The 25,912-nt window shown below is 41.2% G+C and overlaps 1 protein-coding gene across 1 annotated transcript in view; it reads left to right on the forward strand.

Annotated features, from left to right (window-relative positions):
* The window catches only part of TDRD9 (tudor domain containing 9), a 150,620-nt gene that overhangs the window by 17,121 nt on the left and 107,587 nt on the right, over positions 1-25,912 (forward strand). Inside the window, exons 4-8 of the mRNA XM_006018069.3 lie at positions 4,576-4,676; positions 5,042-5,263; positions 6,097-6,219; positions 9,627-9,707; positions 14,869-15,033. Of these exons, the coding sequence (XP_006018131.1) occupies positions 4,576-4,676; positions 5,042-5,263; positions 6,097-6,219; positions 9,627-9,707; positions 14,869-15,033 (692 nt within the window). The remainder of the gene's footprint in view (positions 1-4,575; positions 4,677-5,041; positions 5,264-6,096; positions 6,220-9,626; positions 9,708-14,868; positions 15,034-25,912) is intronic.

Genomic DNA, 25,912 nt, shown 5'->3' on the forward strand with positions numbered 1-25,912 from the left:
AAGCCATCAGAAAAGCCAATGGCACTTTATCGTGCATCAGCAGATGCATGACGAATAGGTCCAAGGAGGTGATACTTCCCCTCTATCGGGCGCTGGTCAGACCGCAGTTGGAGTACTGCGTGCAATTCTGGGCGCCGCACTTCAAGAGGGATGCGGATAACCTGGAGAGGGTCCAGAGAAGGGCCACTCGTATGGTTAAGGGCCTGCAGACCAAGCCCTATGAGGAGAGACTAGAAAAACTGAACCTTTTCAGCCTCTGCAAGAGAAGGTTGAGAGGTGACCTTGTGGCTGCCTATAAGTTCATCACGGGGGCACAGAAGGGAATTGGTGAGGTTTTATTCACCAAGGCGCCCCTGGGGGTTACAAGAAATAATGGCCACAAGCTAGCAGAGAGCAGATTTAGATTGGACATTAGGAGGAACTTCTTCACAGTTCGAGTGGCCAAGGTCTGGAATGGGCTCCCAAGGGAGGTGGTGCTCTCCCCTACCCTGGGGGTCTTCAAGAGGAGGTTAGATGAGTATCTAGCTGGGGTCATCTAGACCCAGCATTCTTTCCTGCATATGCAGGGGGTCGGACTCGATGATCTATTGAGGTCCCTTCCGACCCTAACATCTATGAATCTGATTTTTCAATGTATGGTAGAAAAAATAATATCCTTTTATTCTAGCAGTTTCCCTTGTCAGCAGAGCATTCCAAACATGTCTTTATCTAATTGAATTAATTTTGTTAGTATCTGGCATGTCCTTGCATTATTAATACAGTAGGACTAGGAATGAAAAGAGTGGATGTTTGCCTCGACAAATTTTGTATCGGAGCTAAATGCATGTGAGGAATTTGTTGTTACTGCACTAGTTGGCACTTACGCTCACCAGAAAGGCTTCCAGAAGCTATTCTTGCTGGCAAAAATGGGGCCCACATGGGCCCAACCCTCTTGCCCTTCCAGAAACCTCTGGGATGTAGAACTGTGCAAGGGAGAACCTCCCAAGTGGCTTAGGCAGTAGGAATACCTGATGGGGTGAGTACAGCTTGCACTGCTGTCCCTGTTCCTCCAGGTGACCAGAGGCCCCTGTCCCTAGGGCCCCTGTCACTGGTCCTGGGAATGTGGGAGGGGGTGGGGGATAAGCCTGGCCTCGCATCTCCTCGATGCTCAATCATGGCAGTGTGCGCTGATTGGAGCCTGGGGGTAGCTGGCCATTGCCGGGGCTACCAGAGGGTGGGGGCAGGAATAGGAATCCTGGCAGAAGAGCAGCCACCTCACTGCTTGTCGATGGGACACTGGGGCTGGTGCAGATTGCTAGATGAGGGGAGGAGCGAGCACTTATTTCCTTACACAGGAGCTGGTTGCTTCAGCACCCTTAAACATCTTTTAGGACCCCAGTTGAGTCTGTGAGTGGGATTGACTTGTACCCAAGTGACTGCAACAGGTTGAAATTCCCATTGTCAGCTTTATTACTTGAACAAAGGAAATCAATATACTTTCATACTATATATCTTCACTAAAAGATTTGAAACGTTATCCTTCAAGGTTAAATCTTTCTTTGTTGCTTAACATGTCTGTGAAGCTCAGTAGATCTTAGAGACCTTAGTGGTATTAGCTAAGGTTAGATTGGAAAGCTGTTTTGAGTGTTAAGTTAGTACAGTTACTTGGTGGTGGATGCCACCAAGTAACTTAGTGTGGTCTGAATTTGTTAACTCTTGTTGTGGTAAGCTCTTATGGTGTAGAGTAGTGTTTCCCAACCTTTTCCAGCCCAAGGCACACTTACAGTAATAAAAATTTTCTGCAGCACACCTGTTATGGCCTTCCCCACCCCCTATACCTATTGTAGCTCATTCCCATGGTGAAATTCCATGGCACCCCTGTTCATTTCCGATGGGACACTTTTGTCCCACGCCACACTGGTTGGGAAACACTGGTGTAGCTCAAGCTACCAGATGGCATTATTTAATCCTTTCCCCCTTTTATAAAGCTTGATGGTTCCTTGTTGTTAAAATAACGGCAACCTGTATTATCCTCTTCAAGTCACTCCTTTAATTTTGAATTTGGACTTCCATACTTGTCTTTGTTTTTTAGAAAGTGCTGTTTTTGTTTTTTATTTTGTTTTACAATACTGCTTGTACTTTGATTATATTGGTGGGAATCCTGTTAAATAGATGAGAATGTTACATTATTTTAGCAAAAGCAGTTTAAATACCAGAAGCATTCCCCTAACAGCTTGAGATTTCTTCCGGCATTGGCTCAGTCACGTACTGCTACTGATGTCTCAATAGTGACATCTTTGAATGTGCCAGAGGGAAGCCAGTCATCCTGTGTGCATCATGTCATTGTGACAGGATGCTCTATGTAAGATTTTCCTGGCAAATATATGTAGAGTCCTGACCAAAAGTCTTTTAACAAGGGCAACATTAATATTTGTTAAGGACTATTTTATTATGCAGTTCTGTCTTTTCCATGTTTTGTTGATACTAACCATAATGCTATGCAGTAATTGTCTGTAACTATTGCTCTCTCTGTCTTGCACAAAATATTAGCTTCTAAGCATCCTGTCACATGATGGGAAGAATTTGTTTCCAAGGGATTCCGATTCACAGCAGTTTTTAGAAGTATCTTGCAAAGCCATCCTGTGCTGCTGTTTTTTATAAGTCAGTGGTTCTGTGTAGCACCCAGAAGTCCTTAACGGGATTGGGTCTTTGTGTGATGCTGTACTGTGCCACTGGAAAATGTGATGCGTGCCTTGGAGAGCTCGCTCAAACTACTACGTGAAAGGATTCACAGTAGTTATCCCTAGCACAGTGTTTGTTCACAGCTTATTTTTCTTTGTTTCCTTTTTTATAAGGAATCTGTCCTCTACTTCAAAATGCTATTTTAAAAAGGGTCTGTTTGACATAAAACAATAACTGGAGACTTTAAGTTTTACTATAATAATGTCTATTTTATGACAAATGATGAAGTCACCATCCTTTTGCTATCAAGGGAAAGTTACCATTGATGTCATTAGGACTGGCTTTTGGCTTGTAATGTCTTATTTCTTCAAAATGATCTACCTACATGGTGTCCATCCTCCCCTCCCCCCCCGGGCTTTGTTTCCTTATGCTCCACACCTGCCCTAGTCTTGCCTGGGTGCTGCATTCTAAGTTTCAAGACTTTTTGTTATTTTTCCCCCACATTTCTTTGGTGATTATGCAAACAAATATAGATGCCTTTTCAGATGGGTATACCTGTCATAAAACTGTATGGTGTACTTAAAAGTGTTCCTCCTCATACACTGCTACAAGAAGACTGTTCAGTATCGAGTCTTTATGCCCAGGACATGGTTGAGGGCCTTTTCATTTACGTCACTAATGTTTTGTTGGCACGGTGGATTGATTTTAAATCAAGGCGATTTTAAATCATTGATTTAAATGATGCTTTAGATCACCAAGGGAAAACCCTGACTTAAATCTTTGATTTAAATCAAGTTTCCCACTGATACTTCTTCACATATTTCTTAAACAATGGCGTAAATCTGATCACTAAAACATGTTAATTTACAACTCAATACAGCATTTTACAACATCTGTCCTTAAACTTTATTTTTAGTTTTCAAATTTGATTAGCTCTGACAGACAAGTCATTACAACACTAAACATATGCTGTCCTTAAAACTTCTACAACTAGATCTCATCTTCCCCACTCCCACTGTCATTTTTATTCATAGACTGAAACAGAAATACATGTTTTTGTGCTTTTTCAACTCCCAGTCGATTTCTTAACTTTGAGTGAATAATACCAAATGATACCAAACCATGTTTGATTGGTAGGTAAGTCGATGAATGTGAGTGACAGTCATTAATTCATTTTTATGAGACTGTAAGTGTAGGTTTAGTATGTTTGTGATGAGATTTAATTGTAACTGTTATTTTTCAAATGAGAGAGAAATTTAGTATTTTATTAATGATTTAAACCCCCCCAATTTAAATAAAAAATATGATTGATTATTTATTTAAATTATTGATTTTTATCCATCTTGTTTGTTAGTAATTTGTCTAAAAACAAGGCTCTTTCTTAAGAACTGGTTTGGGCTGATAGTTGTAAAGAAAGCAAAATTACTTGTTCCAGCCTGGCTCAGCACAATGTAGGCTTGTAGAACTGCGTGAGAGCAGAATACTAAGCCTGTGCTTGGAAACGGGGGTAAGCAAACAGAGTAACAGTTGCATAAAGGGAGATGATACTTTTTCTGTCCTGTTAATATGAATGTGTATTAAGTAATTTTGTTAATATTCAAAAATATACAGCTCAAGCCTTGATAGGAATGCACCCTACAGATAGGCAGAAGGTAGAACATGGTAGTACCTCGGACTAACTGATTCAGAAAGGCATCTGTTTTTTCTGTTTTGTCAGATGCTGTGATTTGGAGACCTCTGCCAGTTCCCATGCCTCTCTGAACCAGTTAGTCTCAGAGGTGCTCTTTTGCCCTACTTTTTCTGACGTCAGACCATATACTATACTCTATACTATAGATAGTTAATGTTTATAGTAGCTCACATTTGTGTTTATTTTAACGGTAAGAATTTAACATTTACCCTTTGTTGTTTCAGTGACTCCCTCACCATTTCTGAATGAATCAGACTATTTGACTCCTCTACCAGTAACTAAGTATGAATATCCTGATTTGCCTATAAGGAACTGTAAAGAAGAGGTAAATTTACTGGCTAATCAAACTTTTGCTGCTCATACACTAAAGTTTCTGACCACTTTTTTTCTAAAAGTAAATTTCTACTGATAATCTAATCTGCAATGAATTTAATTTACAGTCTTCCTAACAGTATTAAAAATGTTCTTGGTAACAACCCAATTTTCTTCTATTACCGCATATGTATGTGCAAACATAGAAATGGATGACAATATTTTGCCATTTCAAATGAACTTTTTAGAAGTTTTAAATAAATTATTACAGGCATTTAACACTGTTAAAACAATTGCTTGAAATTTTGTAATATTTTAAAGATATTTTTGTAGTCTTATGAACTTCCTTCCTTAATTTTTTTTTAAATTTAATTTCAGGTAGTCTCATTGATAGAAAGCAATTCAGTTGTAATTGTTCTTGGAGCAACTGGTAGTGGTAAAAGTACACAACTTCCTCAATATGTTTTGGATTATTACTCTCAGCAGTCTTCCTACTGCAACATTGTTGTTACCCAACCTCGAAAAATTGGTGCCAGTAGCATTGCTAGATGGATTAGCAGAGAACGATCGTGGACACTAGGTGGATTTGTAGGCTATCAGGTACAGTGATGGTTCAGACTGTATGTGTTTTGGAAGTCAGGAAAAATTATTTTTTGTTGTTTTTAGTGTCTTGGCTGTACCACAGGTTTCTCTGGAGCAGTACAAATGGCTTTTAAAACAGAACTAAATACTTTTTATCTGAATTTATTAAATAGAAAGCAGCATATCCTATGCCATAGTAATTATTTTGTTTTAGCATTTTCTGTGCTGCTGTTCTGTTGCTGAGCCATTCTAGATAAAAGAAAACTTCTTCACCTTCCTAAACTGTTCTTTCTTCATTCAGAATTTATTTTTCTTACCAGATAGCTCTTCTTCCTTCTCTTCAGTTCTTGATGCCACCTTTCCGCCTGCAGTTCACTTGTTGTGCAATCTCTCTTGGACTATAATCTTAATCCTTTTCTAAAGAATGCTCAGGCATAGGCAGGAATAGTAGGAGTACCGTAATGAAGAACTCCAGTAAAAAACAGGTAACATGGATTTTTTTCTATAATGCTGAGCATATTGCTTGTGCTTAATTATACAAATTCCACCTGGCAGGAGTCTTTCCCTGCTTCTGTCCAAACATGTAAGCAACTGTTAGTAACATCCTGTCCATCAACTACTCCTGAACACGTGGACTCTTTTCCTTCTAAGTGTACTCCCAGGCCTTTCTTTCCTACCATTGACTGCTTCACTGTCCATTTCTGTTTCACATGATAACCTCTGTATGTATGGGAGAGTGTCACACATCTACATTTTCTTTAGACTTATGAAATCTTCAGGTAGATGTCATATGTGGCTAGAGAGGATATATTTGGATTAACTGTTTTGTTTCTTCCCCCCAATATGTTTAGGTTAGTTTAGAGAAAGTAGCAACAAAGGATACAAGATTAATTTACATGACAACCGGAGTACTCCTTCAGAAAATAGTTGGTGCCAAAAGCCTTGCGGAATTCACACACATCTTCATAGATGAAGTGAGTTAGCAAAGTTAAAACCTTTTCTGCTTTTATCGTAGCTGTTTCTACTTGGAGAACCTGCTGAATTCCATGTGAGCCTTGCCTTTATAAAGTTTGGAAGACCCTTCATTTAATTTGTGCATTATGGTTACCAGGCCTAGAAATTCTGATCACGGTTCTAGAGGGCCCTTTTGGATGGAGGAGGTACAGTTTTGAATACACACTTTGAACTGAAAGTTTTTTGAGATGGCACCTCACTCCTTTAGGTAGTGATTGTGTGAAGCTATCAGAATCCAAGAGGTAAGGGTTTCTACTTCTTTGCTAGTAAGGCATTTCTTAGCGTATGATTGTTGGCCCAGGCCCTGGACTGTCCTGGGTCTAATTTGAGTCTCCAGTGAACCTTGGTTGGAGCCAACAATCAGCTGATTGTCCCTGCTCCATGTTCAATTTAAGGCACCATACAAACCAGACGTAAAAATGTTCTACGTTGTAGAACATTCTACAAATATGTAGAACGTTTATATGGCTCATTTGCCATTTTATGGTGTATGTGTACCACCCTTGCCATTTATGCTGTGACTAACGAATTGCCCATCAAGAATGATGGATGAATTTAAAATAAAAACAAAGATTTTACTTTTTATATTCATTAAATAAATTAAATATTTATAAAACTTAAGTAAAATAGGCTGAACATTTGGAGATACCAATCCCTTTCTGCACTTGCTCTCATCCAGCAGACTGCAGACACACGTGCCTGTGCTGCTGCCTGGCTGCTGCCTGCATGTCTCTTTGGGCAAGGGCAGGCAAGCTCCACACCTCGCAACAGCTGCCCATGCCCTGAGGCTTCCTCCATGCCACCCCTGGGCACCACCTTCCCTGCTCAGGGCTTGGGACAGGGCCTCTGTTGCTTGCCTGATGCCTCACGCCTCTGCCCAACTCCTGCTTTTCCTTAGCTGGTTCCTCCCTCTGCCCTCCCTGCCGTGCTGGACTCCTGGCACCCTCCGGGGAGGAGCTCAGTAGAAACAGCCCTGGCCCCTGACTTTTTTCCCCAGTTCTGGAAGTTGGGATCATCCTGACATGGTCACTAAACAAATACTAAGTTTTAGCAAAGAAATTTCTCTGAAGATGCAAATATTCCATGCCTTACAGTTTTTAAGCTATTCGCATTTAAAGAGCGTTACGAACAGACAGACAGACAGACTAAGCCCTATATGTATATGTAGATTTAACATTAATTGTGGCATAAATGCAACGTGCATGGGGGCCTAAGAAATGGAAAGGAAATGGAAGTTTAACTTATATCCCACAGGCTTCCAGCTATTGCTTCCTCCCTCAATTGCCTGTTCCTGTGGCTGCTGTCACTACATCCCACCCTGGACCCTCCCTCCTCCAGCTGTTGCATCCTAGCAGCCCACAGGGGAGGCAGTGATAGGGCAGTGCTTCAGAAGTTAGGCCAGGCTGGCCTGAACTAGAGGTGTCCAACCATCACCCTGGACTGCATGCAGTCCTTGAGGGGTTAACTTATGGCCCCTGGGCTCCCCCCTTGCTACTACTGCCTCTTGATCTGGCTACAGGGGGTAGGGCAGCATGGCTTGGCACAGGTTATGGTACAGTAGTGGAGCTAGCAGCCTGGAGCACCCGTACGACATGGAGCCAGAGTGGAGCCCACAAGGAGCTAAAGGTGAGGCAGGTTGCTGCCCTGTGTGGGGGCATGCCTGTCCACGCGTGCACGTGGTGCAGCAGGGAGGGTGAGCAACTACTTGCACTCATACATGCAGGGCATGCAGCCTGGGGGCGGCCCATTGCCCCTGCAACGTGTGGCTCACGCTGGTGTGCGGCCCATGGAGCATGTGGCTCCTGGCTACTTTAAAGTTGGGCAGTTGTAGCTTAGATAGAGGTGGCCAACCTGTGGTACTCTTTTCACAAATGGCATTGGCCACCTGTCCATTGGGTATGCAGCGTATCAGGGAGGGAGTAGGAAACACAGCAGCAGATTGAGGAGGGACCAGAAACCAGAGCAACGAATTGGGCAGGAAGCAGAGCAACAGATTGGGCAGGATAAGGGGATCCAAGTGATATTTTGGGAGGATGCAGAGCTTACCTTGTGTCAAGATTGCAAGGAAGGTTGGCAGCAACTGGCCTAGATGATCATAAATGTTCTCCTCTTATCTTTATATGACTTTACTCTATGCTCCTAATATTCTTGTCACTTCATTCTGATACTGCTATTTCCCCACCATGCTTCAGCCCATTTCTGCTGTATTCCCTAAATTAAGGAGCCTAGAATGGTACACAAGTGCTTTATATTATTTTTGTTATTCTTTATTACTGGGCCTACACCTGGCCCATGAACCTCTGTGCTGGTTTCATCTCCAGTGATGAGGGTTGTGTGCTGGCATTAACTCTTTGGCTGCTGGTGCTGACACTGTGGCTCTGAAGCTACAGTGAGATGCCCTGTGGGCTGGATCCAGCAGTGGGTCATCCAGTCCATGAGGAGCCCCACAGTCTGGATCCAGACCATAGGACCACATGAGTTGGACACTTGCTCTTCTCTGTTCCATTTCTTATGCATCCTGCTACCTTGTTGTCTTTTTTGACTGCTGCTGTACATTGAGCAGAAAGGGCTTCATTGAATTGTCAAAAGTGATGCTCAAGTCTCTTCCCTGAATTGATACAGTTAACATAGAGCTTCATTATGGGGGAGTATTAGTGCAGATTTTCTGTATTGGTTTAGATTGAATTCCAATTCCCATGCTACTCTTTCACCCAGCAAGAAGCAGTATAGCTAAATACCCTCAAACACCTACTCTGCCTCTAAAGGGTAGGTTAATGCAATTCCCATTTGACAGTACCAAACATGGATAAAGCCCCTTAACAAGACTACACCACACTCTTTCTGCCTTCAAGGGTTGCAGGTCAGATTACAGATGTCATCAGCTCTAAAGCCTTACAGAATAGATTGATGATCATTTAATCCTAGGTACCAGTATTTATATTTTGATGATGTCTAGGGGCCATGAAGAGGAGGAGAGGCCTGTTAACCTAGCAGACAAAAATGTGCATACAGTCCCTGCATAAAATGTTTACAACCACCCACCAGCACAGTTGACTAACCTGTTTTCTGTAACAGTACAGGCATTATGCTCCAGTCTGGTGGCTAGTATTAATAACTGCTATCTTCACCTTTGTTCTGCAGTGTTCATTGTTTGTATAAAATCCTAAACAGATTGTCAAAACTACTGTATTGAGGTATAAAGTCTGCTTAATTTAGTGACTTAGTATGTATTAGAAAAGACGCATTGTCTGCTATGAAAAGCTTACAATCAGAATTTGAAAATATATAAAGTTAACCAACAGGAAGAGGTTAGACAAAGAGGCATGGGGGTTAAAATAAGTGAATTGTGTTCTGCTGCTTCTTTAAGGTGCATGAACGTACAGAAGAAATGGATCTCTTGCTATTGGTAGTTCGTAAACTGTTGCGTACAAATTCAAGTTTTGTGAAGGTAAGTTTTAAACTACTTTCTCCTCTTCTTTTGTAACAGAATAAGTTGAAGACCAGCTTTGTTATCATTCTGCATCTGAATATGGCTTTGAGAGCCAGTTTGAACATGGTGACTCATTGTAAGCCAAAAAATTACGTAATACTCCAGTCCTATTAAGTTAGCAAGCTGAAGGGCATTTTTCTGTGACCAGTATAATGTGTTCTGAGAGCCTTTTTTTTCCTCAGTGTTAAGATGCATTAATTTCTAAAATATATGCTCAGGGCTACAGAATATACAAGATGAATACTTGGCTGAAATTACATGTGGATGTTGAGGGTCATGATTCTCCTTGACTAATTTGACTATGTTAACGCACAAGTACTTTTTTTTAAATGGAACAAAAGTCTCAAGAAAAACAGAAGAAATATAAATAATATATTCCATAAAATGCACAAATATGCTAATACAGCATTATGATTAAGATTTTCTGTGCTCATATGGGTAAATAGTTTTGCTTCTGTGATCTTAACATTTTTTTTCAATTGCAGTAGGCAAGGTCTTGCTGTGAAAAGTTCACACAGGTGTCTGCAGTCTTAAAAGTGACTTGATTTTCATGGTGGGCTGAAATAACTAGGTTGGCTTTGGAAACCCAGTACATTTGAGTACAGCTCTGTTCTAGGTAGTGGACACCTTAAGGTGGATTTGACTTTAAAGAGGTATCTTTAGATAGTTACTTAACTAGTGCAAATCATTGTATTCAAAAGTTATTTATGTACAAGTGCAAAAGAATCTCACTGAAGCCCCTTTCTGTGATCTAGAGTTGGTAGTAATCAGCTGTCAGTGTGTTTACAAGTATATAGTTGAATTTTTTAACAGCCTAATACAGACAGTTGTACCCATCAACTTCACACAGTTTTCTTGATTTCAGAGAAGCTAATACATAACCCTGCACCTGTAAGTCCTGTAGCAGCAGGGAAAACTCAGTCAAGCTATTCCAGTTCATTACTAGATTCCAAAGAGTGGTCTCTCTTGTTAGATAGTTTCTTCTTTGCCTGGAGCTGGGAACACATTGCCTAAAATCTCAATATCATTTGTTTCCAGCAAAAGGCTGATGACTGTGAATTCCCTAAATAGCATTAACATTGTTTTTCAAGTCTGCTTTTGAATGTGGCTCCATCTAGCCATAGCATACTAAAAACAACAGTTTGTTCTCCTGGATCCTGAATAGTTTGCTTTTTACTTCATGCTTCCTATACTTGCAGTGCTTGTTGAGACAAATAATTCCTATACTTGCAGTGTTTGCTGAGACATGCTTCCTATACTTGCAGTGCTTCCTCTACTTTTCTCAGTATCCATGATATTATAAGTGCATGCTTCACTTATAGTAAAGTGAAAGCACTGTTAAAAGTGCATCAGTCTCATTCTTGGAGTTCCAGAAAGATTCTCAATATCTACCACCACATGTTTCTGTATGTCAAACCTGATTTAAATGTTTGGGATTTGGAATCATTGATGACATCTTACCTCATTTGTATCCTTGTTTGCAGCTGCTTCTTCAAAATGGCAGAGGTCTCCATCATCTTTCCTGGGTATCTTCCATCTTAGGGGTCATCTGTCTTGTTTGTTTTTTGTTTTTTTTCTCTAGACATGGAAAGCTATCACTATTAATTGCTGGGTTTTAGAGAAAATCCAAAGTGAATATGCATTTCTGTTTGAATCCATGCTAACATCTCCACCCCTTCTGTCACTTTAAAAAAAATCAGCCTTCTGAAGCATGCACTGTTAAAAGTTATAAAGCCTTCTCTTTGCGGAGGGCTACAGAAAAGATAGCATATTTTGAGAGAGGTACCCTTTTTCTTTGGCAGTCTCTGAAACTCAGTAGTGTAAGACCAAAAGTGTGTGGGGGAGAGAGGTTCTTTAGAACAAATTATTGTGATCAGATTTCATGTGATCTTTCTAAGCAACTTTTTCTTTTAGTATTCTCAGGAGTGGGAGTGTTAACTCTCCAAGAGACAGGTTTATTTCAGAGAATAATTTTAAGGCATACTCTTATCTTTTTTTTGCAAGAGCCTACGGCTGGAAGCATATAGCAAGATGATTTTATCTCCATCTGGTTCTGATATTTTGAAGGCCAGTCTAGGTTTGGAGTTAGTAGTTTTGCTTTAGTAAAAACTTCAGGCAATTCTGATTTGGCAAGATACCATCCAAGTATTCCAGTAATGTTTTACATTTCCATACAGCATGAGAAAACCAATACTTTGTGATGCCCCCCTGCTCATGTTTGGCAGTGCTATCTACATTTTCCCAGCATGATCTTATCTCCCCTTAAGGTAATAATCCACCTTTATAAGACCGCTTCTTCTACAAAATTAATAGAGAATGAGTTTTTAACCTTTCCTCTCTGCTTCAATCTGTTCTGCCACATACCTCAAACTTTGGCTGGACACATGCTTGGATCACTTCGCTCTGGAGTACAGAGAGACATTAAGAGTACATATTACTATGCGCCTTTTAAAGCTGATTCTCAAGATTATCCATCCCTCTTTCCAGAGGAAATTATTAATTGAGTATCAGGAAATCATTTTGTACAGTGCATTTACTATTAAAATTGCCAGGTGGATTTGCTCTTTTTGCTATGCTAAGAAAAATTTACCTTCTAGAAAGGTGTTTCAACAACTGATTACACTGGCACATCTGATCATTAAAGACATGGTAGCAGCTGGCTCTGATTTCAAGGGCTAGGACCAAAATAAGAATTCAGTGGCAGAATCCTTGCTTTTATTTGTAACCAGAAACAGAAGCAGTTCTCCCAATTCTGTTAGAGGGTAGATTGGTATTATAGCCTGAAAAAGAAAAGGACCATTTCATATGCCTTTCTCTTCCAAAACACCTGTGGAAAGGCATGTTGAGCATGGTCAGACCTCATCTCAAAGATCCTTATTTAAGCCCATAGTTCTTGGGAACCAGACCTGATAACCTTGGTACATGGTCCTTTTTTTCCTTCCCTTGTCAATTTCTGAGAACAGGTTGGATGTCGGATGCAGTACCAAAATGAAGAAACTCTGTTACAGAGGAGACTTTGCTTGCAAGTCAACAATATACTACTGCAAAACATCAGACTTTCTATTAGGCATTATTGTTTGTTCTCATCCTTGCTGCTTCTGCATTGTTTTTCTGAGTATCTCACATATCCATGTTAGATGTTTGGTGAAGACCATTCTTTCTCAGGGTGACCTATGCGTTATGTGTTTATTTCAAGGGATGAAACAGGTTAAAGGCCCTCTTGCTGCAAGAAGCTCTGGCTGTGAATTGGTTTATATGAGATATATTATATTACTAAAGCATCTAAACCTGATGAAAAAATTGGCATCTGCTCTGGATGTTTCTGGGCCTAAGAAAAAGGGAGCTATGCAAATGGCTTTAGTCTGCCCTGGGATAATGTTCCTGGCTTGGTGTATTTTATTTCCTAAATTGGTGGGTCAGACCTTGAAGTCCTCGTAAACTGGTGTCAAACTCTGAATTGAGAGTCAAATCACAAGAGAAACTATTAGTGTTTAAGAAGTTGATCAGAGTCAAAATAGCTCCTGTTGACTGAACCAAGTTATGTTCACAATTCTCAGAATTGTCTAATACGGAGCTGATCCAGTTGGATCCTAAACCAATAATCTGAATTCAGATGAGAGAATTCTCCCTAAAACTTGTCTGCTGGTTCCAGAGATCATGTCAAACTGAAGAGAGGTCAAACTTCTGGCAATGGGATTTTTTTTATTGCCAGTTTGTTTCAGCTGTTACTGTGATAGGTCAAGCACATTCTTGGGGGAATCAAATTGTTAAATTGAATATTCTTGCAGGGAAGATAATCTCTGGATATGTCACACATAGATCATCCTACCCTTCAAAGTAGAGATCCCAGAGCTTGGTCATTGTTAGGCCTGGCAAGTACTGTCCTGATCTTGGGTGGCCTTTCAGGGCATTTCAGAGACATCCTCCAGTTTCACTGGTAAAGGAAGCCCCCACCGTATCTATGGAGCAGGAAAGGCTAGCTTATTCAGGATAATACCTGGCACTTACTGGACGAAAAAGGGGAGCCTGTGTGGCTATAACTGAATGAGAGAAATGGAAGCAGACAAGAGATGATTGTATCAAGAATGTTTCAGGTGATTTTGGCTTCCTTTCCTTTTGAGGGTTGTTATACATTCAGGAACATGTGCATATTATGGCACTGATATTGAAGGTTCTGTCAGTCACATTGGAAGAAACCTCTCATTTTGTCTTTGATACTGGGTGCCCCATCAAAACATAGGACATCTACCCTACCTGCGCCCAGGACCAGGATGCTCTGTATGGAGGTATACTGCACCAGCTCTGTCACCTCCTGAAATAGAAGTAATGTAGCCACCTTATTGGCACATGCCCAGCACGGTACTAAGTTCTTTTGAAAGAGTCAGTTTTAGGTTGACTAATACAGTCAGTGAAAATGCCTGGGTCTTCCTTGAAGTTGTTGGACTTTTTTTTTGTATTGTTTTACAAGTTTGTATCATTTGTCATGTAAAGGGATTGTATTCTTTTATGCTTGTCCAATGCATGACTGGACCATTGCTACCAATACCACATCAGTGTGCAGGTGGACAGTGTGCACCCTCTCACAGAGTAAACAAATGAAGGCAGTTTATAGAAAAAATGTTTATTTCCCTCTTTTTGCTTGTCACATGAGCACTGAATTACTAGGCAGTGAAGTTGTGGTTTCAGTTTTTTGGGGTACCATTTTTGGGAGAAGATTTCCACACTTAGCAAAAGTGTTCGCCTACTGCTTTAATAACACATGGCAAAACACATGTTCATTCAGAGCCTCTTGATTTTTTTTGAGATTCATTTAAAGAAGTTGCATCTGCTATCATGCTTCCTGTAGGCATGTAGAAATAACCTGAAGGTTAGCTTATGTCATTTGGCTTTGCTTCATTAACCATAAACCAGGTGGAGATAACAAGAAGACAGCTTAGTTCTGTCCCAGCACACCACTGAAACAGGAAGGAAGTACCATATGCTTTGATTCCTGTGCAGTCAACAACTAAGGAAAAGAACAGATTAAAAAAGATTAGACTTGTAGCGTTAACTCCACTTAGTGTAATGAGACATTGTGGATTATTGCTAATGCTTCACTTATACACTTTCTTTTTAACAGGTAATCCTGATGTCTGCTACCATCAACTGTAAGGAATTTGCTGAGTACTTTTCAGTTCCTATTTGGGGCAGACTGAGTCCAGCCCATGTGTTTAAGGTAGAAAGGAAACCCCATGCCATTGAGGAATACTATCTTGATGATCTGAAGCACATTACTCATGGCCAGGTGAGGTATACTACATGCTAATTGTTTTGGTGCAATAAAACAGGATTAGAGGGGGGAAAAAGCAAAACCCCCTCAAAAACCCAGTAATTATGAATTTGATAAACAAAGTTAACAATGTCTCTGAAATGCTAGGGTGTAACAGGAGGTTGCCCTAAGTCATTAGGTTTACTAAGTCATTAGGTTTTATCAAGCAGGAAACGCAATGGAAAAAATCTGAGTTACAGGTAGCATAACCATTCCAACTCTGATCACTTCTGTGCCGTTCGTTGTGGCCTCTCTTCTGTGGATTTGGAACAGTGGCTGCTTTCATCTTGGTATCTCTCTACATCTGTCTGTTTTTACTTTCTCTTTTTTTCTTTTCTGTGGTTCTCTTCACCTCTGCTTATTATGGGTCCAAGCTTTTCTTCCACTCCTTGTGGCTTTATGTATATCATCATAGGAAAGTAGGGCTGGAAGAGACCTCATGAATTTATCTAGTCCAGCCCTCTGCTCAAGGCAGGATCATTCTTGACTAAACCATCCCAGCAAAGTGTCTGTTGAACTTGCTCTTGAAAATTTTCAGGGATGGAGATTCCACAACTTCTCTAGGCAGCCTGTTCCAATTTTTGACTCGCCCTCCTAGTCAGAAGGTTCTTCCTAATCTCCAAACTAAATTTCCTTTGCTACAGCTTAAGTCCATTGCTCCTAGTCCTGCCAGCTACAGCCACAGAGAAAAGCCCATCTCCATCCTTTCTGTAATTGCCTTTCAGGCATTTGAAGACTGTTATCAAATCCCTCCTTAGTCTTATCTTCTCCAGACTAAATAACCCTGGATCTTTCAGCCCTTCCTCATAACAAGTCATGCTTCCCAGGCCTCTAATAATTTTTGTTGTTATCTGTTGGATGCCTTTCAGTCTGAAACTTGCTTGTTGGGGGCTCAAAATAAAGTTATAACGTCCTCGGCATTGAAACTCTAGGTCCTTGTGCTTCTCTTGGACTTGGAGTTTTGAAGATCATTCTTCAAGACCTTGAGGATCCTGTTCTCTGGAGGTGATCCTGCATTGGAGTTTGGAACAACCCATCCTAGGGAACTTGCAGCCTCAACTCTCCAATCTTCCTCATCACTCCCATCTACATTTAGTTACATCCTCCACCAACCCCCCCTCACTGCAGCATGGAAACACTTTCCATTTAATAGCGAAGTTCATAGTGCACTTAATAGAATCTGCAGTTCATCTCCCTTGCTGAGCTAAGGAGAGGGCAGAATGTTTGACTAAATGGTAATATCAACCTAAATGAAGACATTCTGTTTGTACCTTAATTCAGTTTCTTGAGGAAAGGAAAACTGAGGGACTATAGACAACATGTTTCTTCATGTTTTTCCAAGAAGTAGCTGAGATCTAAAACAGCTGACTGGATCATATCCAGCACGAAGGCCTCTAGCTATCCAGGTTTGGAAGCAACCTGATTCCAAAGTTTGGTTAATGGGTTTTTTTTATCTGGGATTGGAACAAGGAATGGCTTTTCTGTACTCCCCCAGATTTTTGAGAAAGGTCCAGTGCTGCTTGTTTGGCACCTGATCTCTGGAACGTACTTCCTTGCAAACTGTCTTGCAAGCTGGAATTTCTGTTGCTAGGGGTAATAATTTTTTTCAGTTCTGTCTACCTTTTAACAGAACAGTTTTAACTACCTAAGCTTGAGCAAAAAAATGGAATCTTAGCTGTAGATTTCTCCAAGATGTCACTAGGACCAAAATCCTGTTTCATCTAAAAGTGCCTAAATGTAGCCACATAAGAGATGAATAGACTTGTCCTCGGGATGCTTGGCAGGGATCCTCTGTGACCATGTTCACTCCATCGCCTGCCTCTTCTGCTTGAGTAGATATGTAACTGTGTGCAAGTCCCTGAAAGTATGGGCAGACTTGGACTGCTAAGAGGCAGGAAGAGGAGGACCCTTCCAAGTCTTAACCCAGAACCAAGTGACCCTCTTCTTTTTGATGGTATATAGAACAGCAGTTGATGAGATTATGAAGTGCACTTCTGTGTTTGGTTGTGGGCTGGGGCTAAACTCCTATTGCAGCGATTCTGAACCAGGTTGTGTGCTAGTAGATCCTCTTGAAGGGTGCCACAAGGTGCGAGGAGTTAAGCAGGTAAGTGTAGTCTCAAGCCCTTCCCTTCCTGAACCCCCAACCCATAGTGTCTGGCTCTCCTGCAAGGAGGTTAGCACTATAATAAATAAATTAGCTTTGGAAATGTGATGCTGCCCGATTCATAAGTTGTATGGGGCACCTTGAGTTTAAAAGGTTGAGAACCACTGCTCTGTTTTATGGAGTTCATGAAAAGGTTTTCCTTTAATTGGGAGTTCCAGAATGTACTGATGTGGGAAAAGCATTGTTGACCACAAGAAAAATGAGTGCAGTTGTTTTTTTGGTTGTTTTTTCGATGTAATGATGCTAAAATGCCACAAGCTCTTGTAGCATGTCATTTCCCCACATGCCTATATCCTAGTGTGTTGCTTTCATTTCATCACTTAAAAGATTAAGTTCTGTAAGATGTAGTTATGCCTCTCTTGTCTTGTAAAGTTGCTGTCATGTCTTTAGAGCTGTAGAAATTAAATACTGGATAGAAACTTAAACTAGTCAGAAGTTTGCGTTGTGCTTCAGAGCTTTTTTTAAACAATTTTGAGGAAAATGTGAATGTCTTGTTTCACAGTCTTGCAGTTTGAGTGATATAGCTTGAGATAAAAATTAAGGGCAAATATGGACTGGTAGACTGTGTGGAATAAATAGAAAGCTTTTGTGTATACTTTAATACAGTAATAGCTATTCTAAAAATAATTAGGACATGGAAATAATCAATTAACTAACCTTGATAATTGATATAATGCCTATTAGCTGACACACAATGAAGAGATAATTCATTTGAAAAAACTAGCATCTGAGTCCATCACAATTTCTACAAAATGGAAGTTTAAAAACCACAAAAGAAAATGGCATACTGTTGGAGGATTAGAGGAAATTGGATGAATTTGTTAAATTGTTGTTGTGCATCTCTTGATGAACACAGTGATGAGCAAAGAAACTAATTCCTTCATTGATTAATTCTGCTACACCAGAAAAAGTCTACAAGAAGAGCATATAACAATGTCCTGTCAGCATTAGTATATTTAGCAGTGACATATCAGCTCAAATGGACAACATGGGGAAGATTACATAATATTTGATGCTGTGAAAGATTCTTCATGATAGGTGGCAACAAAAAGATAACCAAGAAGTTCACTGAGAAGTCTATTTCTATCAAGTTACATTTATCAAAGCTGTTGCATTTCATATTATAGGCCAGTTGCCACACTTTTCAACCCAAAGTAGGGGAATCATTTTAGATGGGTTTATAAAAAAAATATTTTCGTTATTTGCTCTGTTGCACATGGCCTTTTACCTTTTAATTTTCAAGAGGTTGTTCATTTCTTACTACTGTTCTTTTTCCTTGTGGCTAAAAACCATTCTTTGCTTAGTAGGAAGGAAAAAACAGGATGGTACAGACAGTTGTATTTATACCCTAAGGCAGTTCCAAAGCGCACACAAGATCACTTGATTTTTATACACATAAGAAAAATTGGAAGGGAGTGGGAAAGCTTAAATGTACTGGGCTATTGCATAACTTTGGAAAAAATTACCGGTTGAAAATTTATCTTCAGGTTGTAGGTTATAAGGCAGATTTTATTAATAGGGACATTAACAGATACATTCTGTGTAAATTTTACTAATAACCATGTAAAAATGGTATTATGGCTGTCATGACCCAAAGGCATGATTTTGTGTGTGCTTCGGCACTAGAATTATCCCCGCCAAGTTGCAGCTTCATTGCACGGGAGAGTTTGCTGTTGCAGAGGAAAACCCCGGTGCAGGGACAAGTTTCCCGCCTTTCTGCAGCTTCTTTTGCAGGGTGCATTGCTCGAGTTGCAAGAGAAATGCATGGTGCAAAAGAGTTCCCGCCGCCGGTATGTAAATTTGTTTCCCGCTGTTGGCTAGTTCTAAATTATTCCCACGTGGCGGCTAACGATTGGCCTGTTAGCCGTATAAGAGGCTTGAGCGGTTTCCGCCCAAGCCAAAGAGGACTCCACATCCATCTCGTGGGGACTCTGGATACACGGCAGGGTAATAGAGACCCCGTGGGAGATTCAGAGGAGCTTGGCGACCTGATCCATCGCCCACCTCTTCCCGTCTTCGAGCGCAAATTTTATAAGACATATCTCCGCTTTTGATTTTGGTGGCGTGTTCACCCAGAGCATCCGGAGCTCTGTTCCGTGGAGCCTAGCACCCTCCACGAGACCGTCCGTGTTGTCTGGGTCTGTACCCGCAACTCAAGCAAGTTTCCCAGCCTACACCACTGCCATCTCGGTATAAGTAAACAATCTTTAAAACTACCGCTAAGCGTTTGTGCCTAATTCCAGCTCGTCGCCCTCCCTCTCCGATCCAGCGTGCCCAGGCTGCTGGCCACAGCCCGCGTGCAGCACGGAAAAGGGCTCGGGTTGCTCCCGGCCCGCACAATGGCATGGATATCAAGGCACTGTGATGCAACAGAAATATTGCCATATTAAATCAGAGGTCCATTTATTACACTATAACATTTTGGACAGGAACCATAAGCAGATGCTTCAGGGATGTTGATTTAGAAGATTCATATCTTATGTAACTACATTTGGACTTTAAAGCCTAGCATTAAAATTTGCCATGTATAGTTTTTAATAAGGATTAAAAGTTCACTGACTTAAAAGTATTGAAAGTGTGAATAACTTACTAACATTGAAGGAGTTTTTGCTTCGAAGTAATTTTATGCTGCTGAGAGGTATAATTAATAAATAAACTTTACTTCTGTGGTTGCTAATGCTAAAACAAATTAATAATCACATTAAATTCAGTGGGGCCAGTCATGGGAGTAAGGTTAGATGTACTGTATAATGAACTGTTCACAGGATTGGGGCTTTAATTCTCTGTATTTTGTATTTTTGTCTGTAAAAGTTTCATAAAATTAAAAGATGAGACTAACAGTTTAGTGACATTTTGAAAAGTATTTATAAGTTAAGTCATTGTAAGAACAAACTTAACAAGCCTCATCCTCTTCAAATAAGTAATCGGTGTAAAAGAAATTTAAATTACAGTTGATATTGCGGCAAGTATATAGATTTTTAGAAGCAGCCAAGATGGTTTCCTTATAATACTATGTGTTTTTGGTTGGTGTGAAGTAGTGAGGTTTGTCCCTTACTTTAGGATTTTTTTTAACTAGCTATTATCTGGGAATTTCTGGTCAGTTTCCAGCACTAGAAATCTTTCCCAGAGAGGGAATGTACAGGTGGTGCCTGCAGCTCCCCCTTGTCCCCTCCTCCCATGCCTTCCCCCAGACCCGCTCTACTCCTATGGGTCTTTGGGGCTACATGGAGGAGCATCCATTTCCCATGTTGTCCCTCATGCTTGGTAGAAGCTCCCTGGAAACATCTTCAAAACCTTTCTCAAGAATCCTTTAGATTCTGAGCTGTGAGAATAAAGACAGACCTGGCATCACTGTTTGTAGAAGCTTGCTTGATGGGGTTTGAGTCGATGACTGTGGGTCCTGAGCACTACTGCACTAGAAATATTAATAGAAAATGTTTTTCCAGAGATGTTTTGCAGGAAAAACTTCACTTAGAAGTTTTGTCTTAAAAATTGTATTTGATAAAAATTAGATTTTTACCTGTGCTCATTGTGTGGGTCCCTTGCGAAAACTCACTCATGTCATTTTGGCTGAAGTCATGAAATCCAGATGCCAGGCAGCAAAGTGTTTGTCAAAGCCAGCTTTATTTGTGCTGTGTTACTTCAGACAGCTATGTTAGAAGTTATGGACTTCATTTGTCACATCATTACCTTTCTCATGGGCTATATGGCAGCCTTGTCACGTTGAGGAATAGCAAAGAAAGGTACAGTTGCTAACAAAGTGAAAAGACAAATTTGAAAGCTGTTCAAGCAGAGATAATTCAAAAAGCAACATCTTGGACTCAGGTAGCCCAGAGAGGATAAATCTCCAGAGAATATTAAGCAGTTTAAGAAAGCTACAGACTCTCATCAAAGCCATGAAATGAAGCTGTATTTAAAAATAAATTATACTTCAACATTCAACTTTTCAAGAAGATAATAAATAAGGTCTGTAGAAAAAGCTGAGTGTATCAAGTATTGGTTACGTTGCTTACTTTGAAAAGAATGTTATTAGGAACACGAGACTGGAAAGCACCACCTGTATTATTAAGGCCCGCTGTCTTGGACAACTGTCTTACAGTTCCTTTCATAATCTGATCCATCTCCACCTAGTTGGATTTTTTTTTTGTCCCCAATACATTAGCTGGAAGGCTTTTCCAGAGCCATATTATTATGATGGAAATTTTAATAACATTTCTAACCAACTTAACCTGTTTTTTTTACATAGCCACTGTGTACTCGTTGTGTGCCATATTGTCTTTTAGTTAAAATAGGCTTTTTCCTACTGTTGTTTATTTCCTGCTCCCCCCGCTGTCATAGTTCTCTCTGTCCCGTGTTTTGCTAGACAAACCAAGCCTACCTACTTTAGGCTCTCAACAGGAGTTGTCTTTGGAGTGGAATCATCTGTGCTGGCATGTGTCTTGGCAAAGCTGATCCACTTTATTGGCATCTACAGATATTGCCAGAGCCATTGTTTAGCAGAGCTGGGCCCTTGCCCCTCCTGGGGCTTCAGGGGCCTGATCTTTCAGGACAGTGGCCCCATATGCTGCGCCCTGAGTTTGGGTGCGGCAGCAAGATACATGCAGCAGAAGAATTGCCCTGCAGGGGACTCCTGTAATGTGTATCTGCAAGCAGGCAACTTCCATGTAGGCTCTCCTGCTTGCAGAAGCGTGCTCTGAATCAAGACGTGGCAGCCTGTGTGCATGGCAGAAGCCCCTTGCAGAGGGATTCCTGTGGTGCACAATAAGCAAACGGACCATTTTAAGGTGTCACAAACTGTGACTACCTTTGGTTGCAGCAACATTTTTGGTCCCTTGGAGTGTGACAGCTTAAGTTGCCATAAAAAAAATTATGGTATACTTCATTATTTTCCTGATTTTTCTTCTACTAATTACCACAACTACTACTACATCCTTCTCTGTTCTTGTTCCTGTTCCATTTTGTTTATTTGTTTCTTGAACAGGGTGAGCAGAACAACCTTGAGCCTGTGGGACCATATTGTCCAGCCTGCAGGGCTCCCTCTGGGTTTGGAAATTTGGCAATGGGGGAGTGGTGACGGCATTAATTGCTGCGACTTCCAGAGCTGCAGCAATCATTGCTACCATTGCTCCCCAACCACCAAATTTATGGACCCATGTGCTGGTGTGTTTCTCCACAGCCAGATTGGGCATGCAGGGCCAGAAGGTTGAGCATCATTGGCATGTGCGCTACTCCAGTAGACATCTCTCTCATGCATTGCATGATGGCGTACCTTGACTGATGATGCATTTGACTGATGATGCATTATAGGATCCATTTGCCTGTTTCAAGGTCTTATGTTGGCAGCTTACAGACATCTTTGATTGACTAGTACACTGGGTCTTTCCTCTCCTTGGACCTTTTCAGTTTGAGGTCTGTTTCTAGCAGAAATTCCTGTTATCACTGTGTGACCTTTCACTTTGTGCTATTGAATTTTGTCTGCTTGTATTGCTCTGTTGGCCTCCAGGTAATCCAGTTTTCTTCAATATAACGATCTGATCTTCTGAATCGAAAATGCTTCTCAAATTTGTGAGAACAGACTTCATTAGCACACTCGTATCTTTTTTATTGCCTAATAGAAAGCTGATGCTAAATTTTCTTGTATTCTCATGTAACAGTCTAAAAAAAGTCTTATATTCCTAGTTTGAAGCTTTGTAGAAATGGAATTTGAATAGCTGAAAATTCTCTTTTCATTTTTTTCCTCCATCTAAATCTAGAATATCCTTTTCTACATACTCAGCAAACACTGTAGAGCTGCTCAGTGTGCATTGCGAGTTTCTTAATGCTCTTCAGCAGTGGCTTGGCATTTGAGTCTTGTTTAATACACCCCCCCCACTCCCTTAATTATCTCTCCGTTAGAACGGAGTCTTTCGTTCCACAGCTAGCAACTGTAGATATGGTTATGAGACAGAAGTGCACAAAGCCATGTAATCGATGTTGGGTAATCCAGAGCTGGAGGGGTGGGGTGCTTAAAATACCTGTCCCTTGCATCCAATAGCATTCCCACTAAGAGCGAAGCTGGAGGTACAGCAGTTTTGGTCTCCTAGCATGGGTGAGACCTGTTTTACAATAAGAAAGTGCTGCTTGGGAGTATTAAAAAAAAAATTGCTGAAGGAAATGAAGTAGTTAAAGATTATTTTCTGAACATATATACAAATTAGATGAGTCTGGTGGCTGGAGAGAAAATCTAGTGTTCCTCAGAGCATGTCTGAGTTCCTGGGTAAGCAGTGTTCATCATAAAAAGGGAAACTGGAATAAAGGCAAAGGGTGAGCATTCAAGCCTACTAAATTTGTTTTTTGTCCACCACCCTTTTCCTCTTCCCCCCTTTTCAGGACTGTGTTAATTGACTTTAAAATTGTTAGGTTTCAGGGAAGTATCTAATGAAGCATGAAGGAACAGTCACAGTCTGTTTTGTACTTGGGGTAATGAGATGCCTTGGAATGAGAGTTCTACTCTGAATACTGTGCAAGATCTGTTTGTTGCCTTGTGGGGTCAGGCCAACTCTCAGGATCTCAATATTGCGTTGTTAGACGGGAGGGTGTGACACAATTGCACATATACAAACGCACAAATCAATTAGGTGCATGCACACACACACCACCAGCTCAGGCACATACACATTCAAACCAGCCTAGGCACATGCATACCTGTCATCAAGCACATACACTATACATCCCAAAAGTTAGACACGGATCACTAATTCGTATATCATGCACACACACGTGCGCACACACGTGCACACACACTCGCCAGTTCACACACATACAACCCACCTACACATACATATAGGTGAGTTCCTAACTTGGATGGTACGGTGTTTATGTGTGTGCTTGGTATACCTGGAATACTTGGAGGAGGGTTCAGGTGAGAGAGAGAGTTAAAGTGTAAGGAGTGAAAGTTGCCAGAACCAGGATTAGAACCGGTGGACTACAGAGAAGCCAGCTGAGGAACTGAGGCTTGGGTTTACTTAAGGTAGACTAGGGCTGGAAACTGAGGCAGACAGCTGAGATATTGGGGGTAGGCAGATAAGTTGTGGCAAGGAGAAGACGGCCAGGAAAGAAACTGAGGCAGAAACCTGGTTGCTGAGGGGAAAAGGAAAGGGCAGTGGGGATAAGACAGTGGCAAAGAAACAGGGGATATGGAGGCAGAGAGGAGCTCAGGACAGGTGTTGGAGGTGGCAGTGAGCCAGAAGCAGGAGAGGGAGAAACGAGACACAAGTTAGAGGGGCGAGGAGCAGAGATTGGAGCAGGGCCAAACCATAGTAAAACAAAAACCCAACTCAGGGGTCCAAATAACAGTTTTATTAAACAGACAACACACTACACAGCCCCATGAAGTTATTGGTGCGCGCGCACGTGCACACAAGCAAGCAAGCACTCTCAGTGGCAGCAGGAGAAAGAGACTCAGTGGAAGGGCTGGAGTCCAGGTAGGGAAGAGAAGCAGAGTCCAAGTACTTGGTTGAAGAGGGGGTGGGGGGTGATAGCTACCTGTCCAGGCTGGGAAGGTTTCCTTGTCCAGTAGGTGTTGTCCAGAGGGGGGTCGCTGGCAGGGCCTCTGGGTGGATAGGTGGTGTGGCATGGTGTTGGTCCAGATGGAGAGGGCGTCCCAAAGAGTCAGTCTTGACTACCCCTTTTTATGGGGCAGACTACCTCTGATCTCCTATGGGGATTTGCCTGTCCAGGCAAAGTCAGTCCTGTTCCAGAGGGCTCCAGGAGTTCTTACTGAGCATGTGCAGCCTGGCACAATGGTGGGTTGCCTCATCTTTTGTTTCTTGAATGCTGAGGGTGGTTCCAGTGGCTGGGTTGTTGGTTCAGGTATTGGTGCTTTATAGTTCGGTCATTCAGAGGGAGATATTTTTAGACCTCCTGCCATTGTCTCAAGCACCCTCATTCATCCCCATTCATTCAGGAACCAAGTTACATAGGAGAGGTAGGTGTGAGTCATGGGTTACACAACCGGGCCTGGGGACAGGATGGAGACTTGACAAACCCAATGGAAACTTGACATGACTTATGCTAACTTACATATGTAGGCCTAAATCATATAGTACCAGTAAAACAGTAATATAGACCAGTAAAAATCAATATAAACATAATTATACAATATAAAGAAGGAGAAAAAAACAAAACAAATACAACTTGCTACCAAAATAAAATGCTGAAGCTTGTCTTATGTCTTAGCTCACTTATACTTATTTATAGGGAATAGAGAGGGAAAGAAAAAGTTAGACATGGTTGGGGAAGGGGAGGGAATGCATTTTAAAAGAAAAAAAAAAAAGAAAAACTGGGAGTTTTGCTACATATTTATGCAATTGGATGTGGCCACCAAAAGGTTTTGAGTATAATTTGAAGATAGTGTTAGGAACAAAAGTCAAGTGAAGACTAAGCATCCTATTTCAATGAGGAGGAATGGCAGAGACTGTACTGGCTGTACTGGCCAGAGATTGCCTGGCTATTGTTTACAGTACCTAAAACTGTATACAGATTTCCTTTGATTTTATGCGGGTTCTTTACATGCGAATTCGCTCTCATGTGATGAGCATATTTAGACTCAAACATATTTAGACTCATACTCATATATGCAAGGTAAATTCACTTTTATGTGATCAGCGTAGATGCTCTCCCCACCCAAGCAGGTAAATCTGTGGGGGGAGG

This window comes from Alligator sinensis, unplaced genomic scaffold (assembly GCF_000455745.1).
Source record: "Alligator sinensis unplaced genomic scaffold, ASM45574v1 scaffold85_1, whole genome shotgun sequence".
Lineage (NCBI taxonomy): Eukaryota > Metazoa > Chordata > Crocodylia > Alligatoridae > Alligator > Alligator sinensis.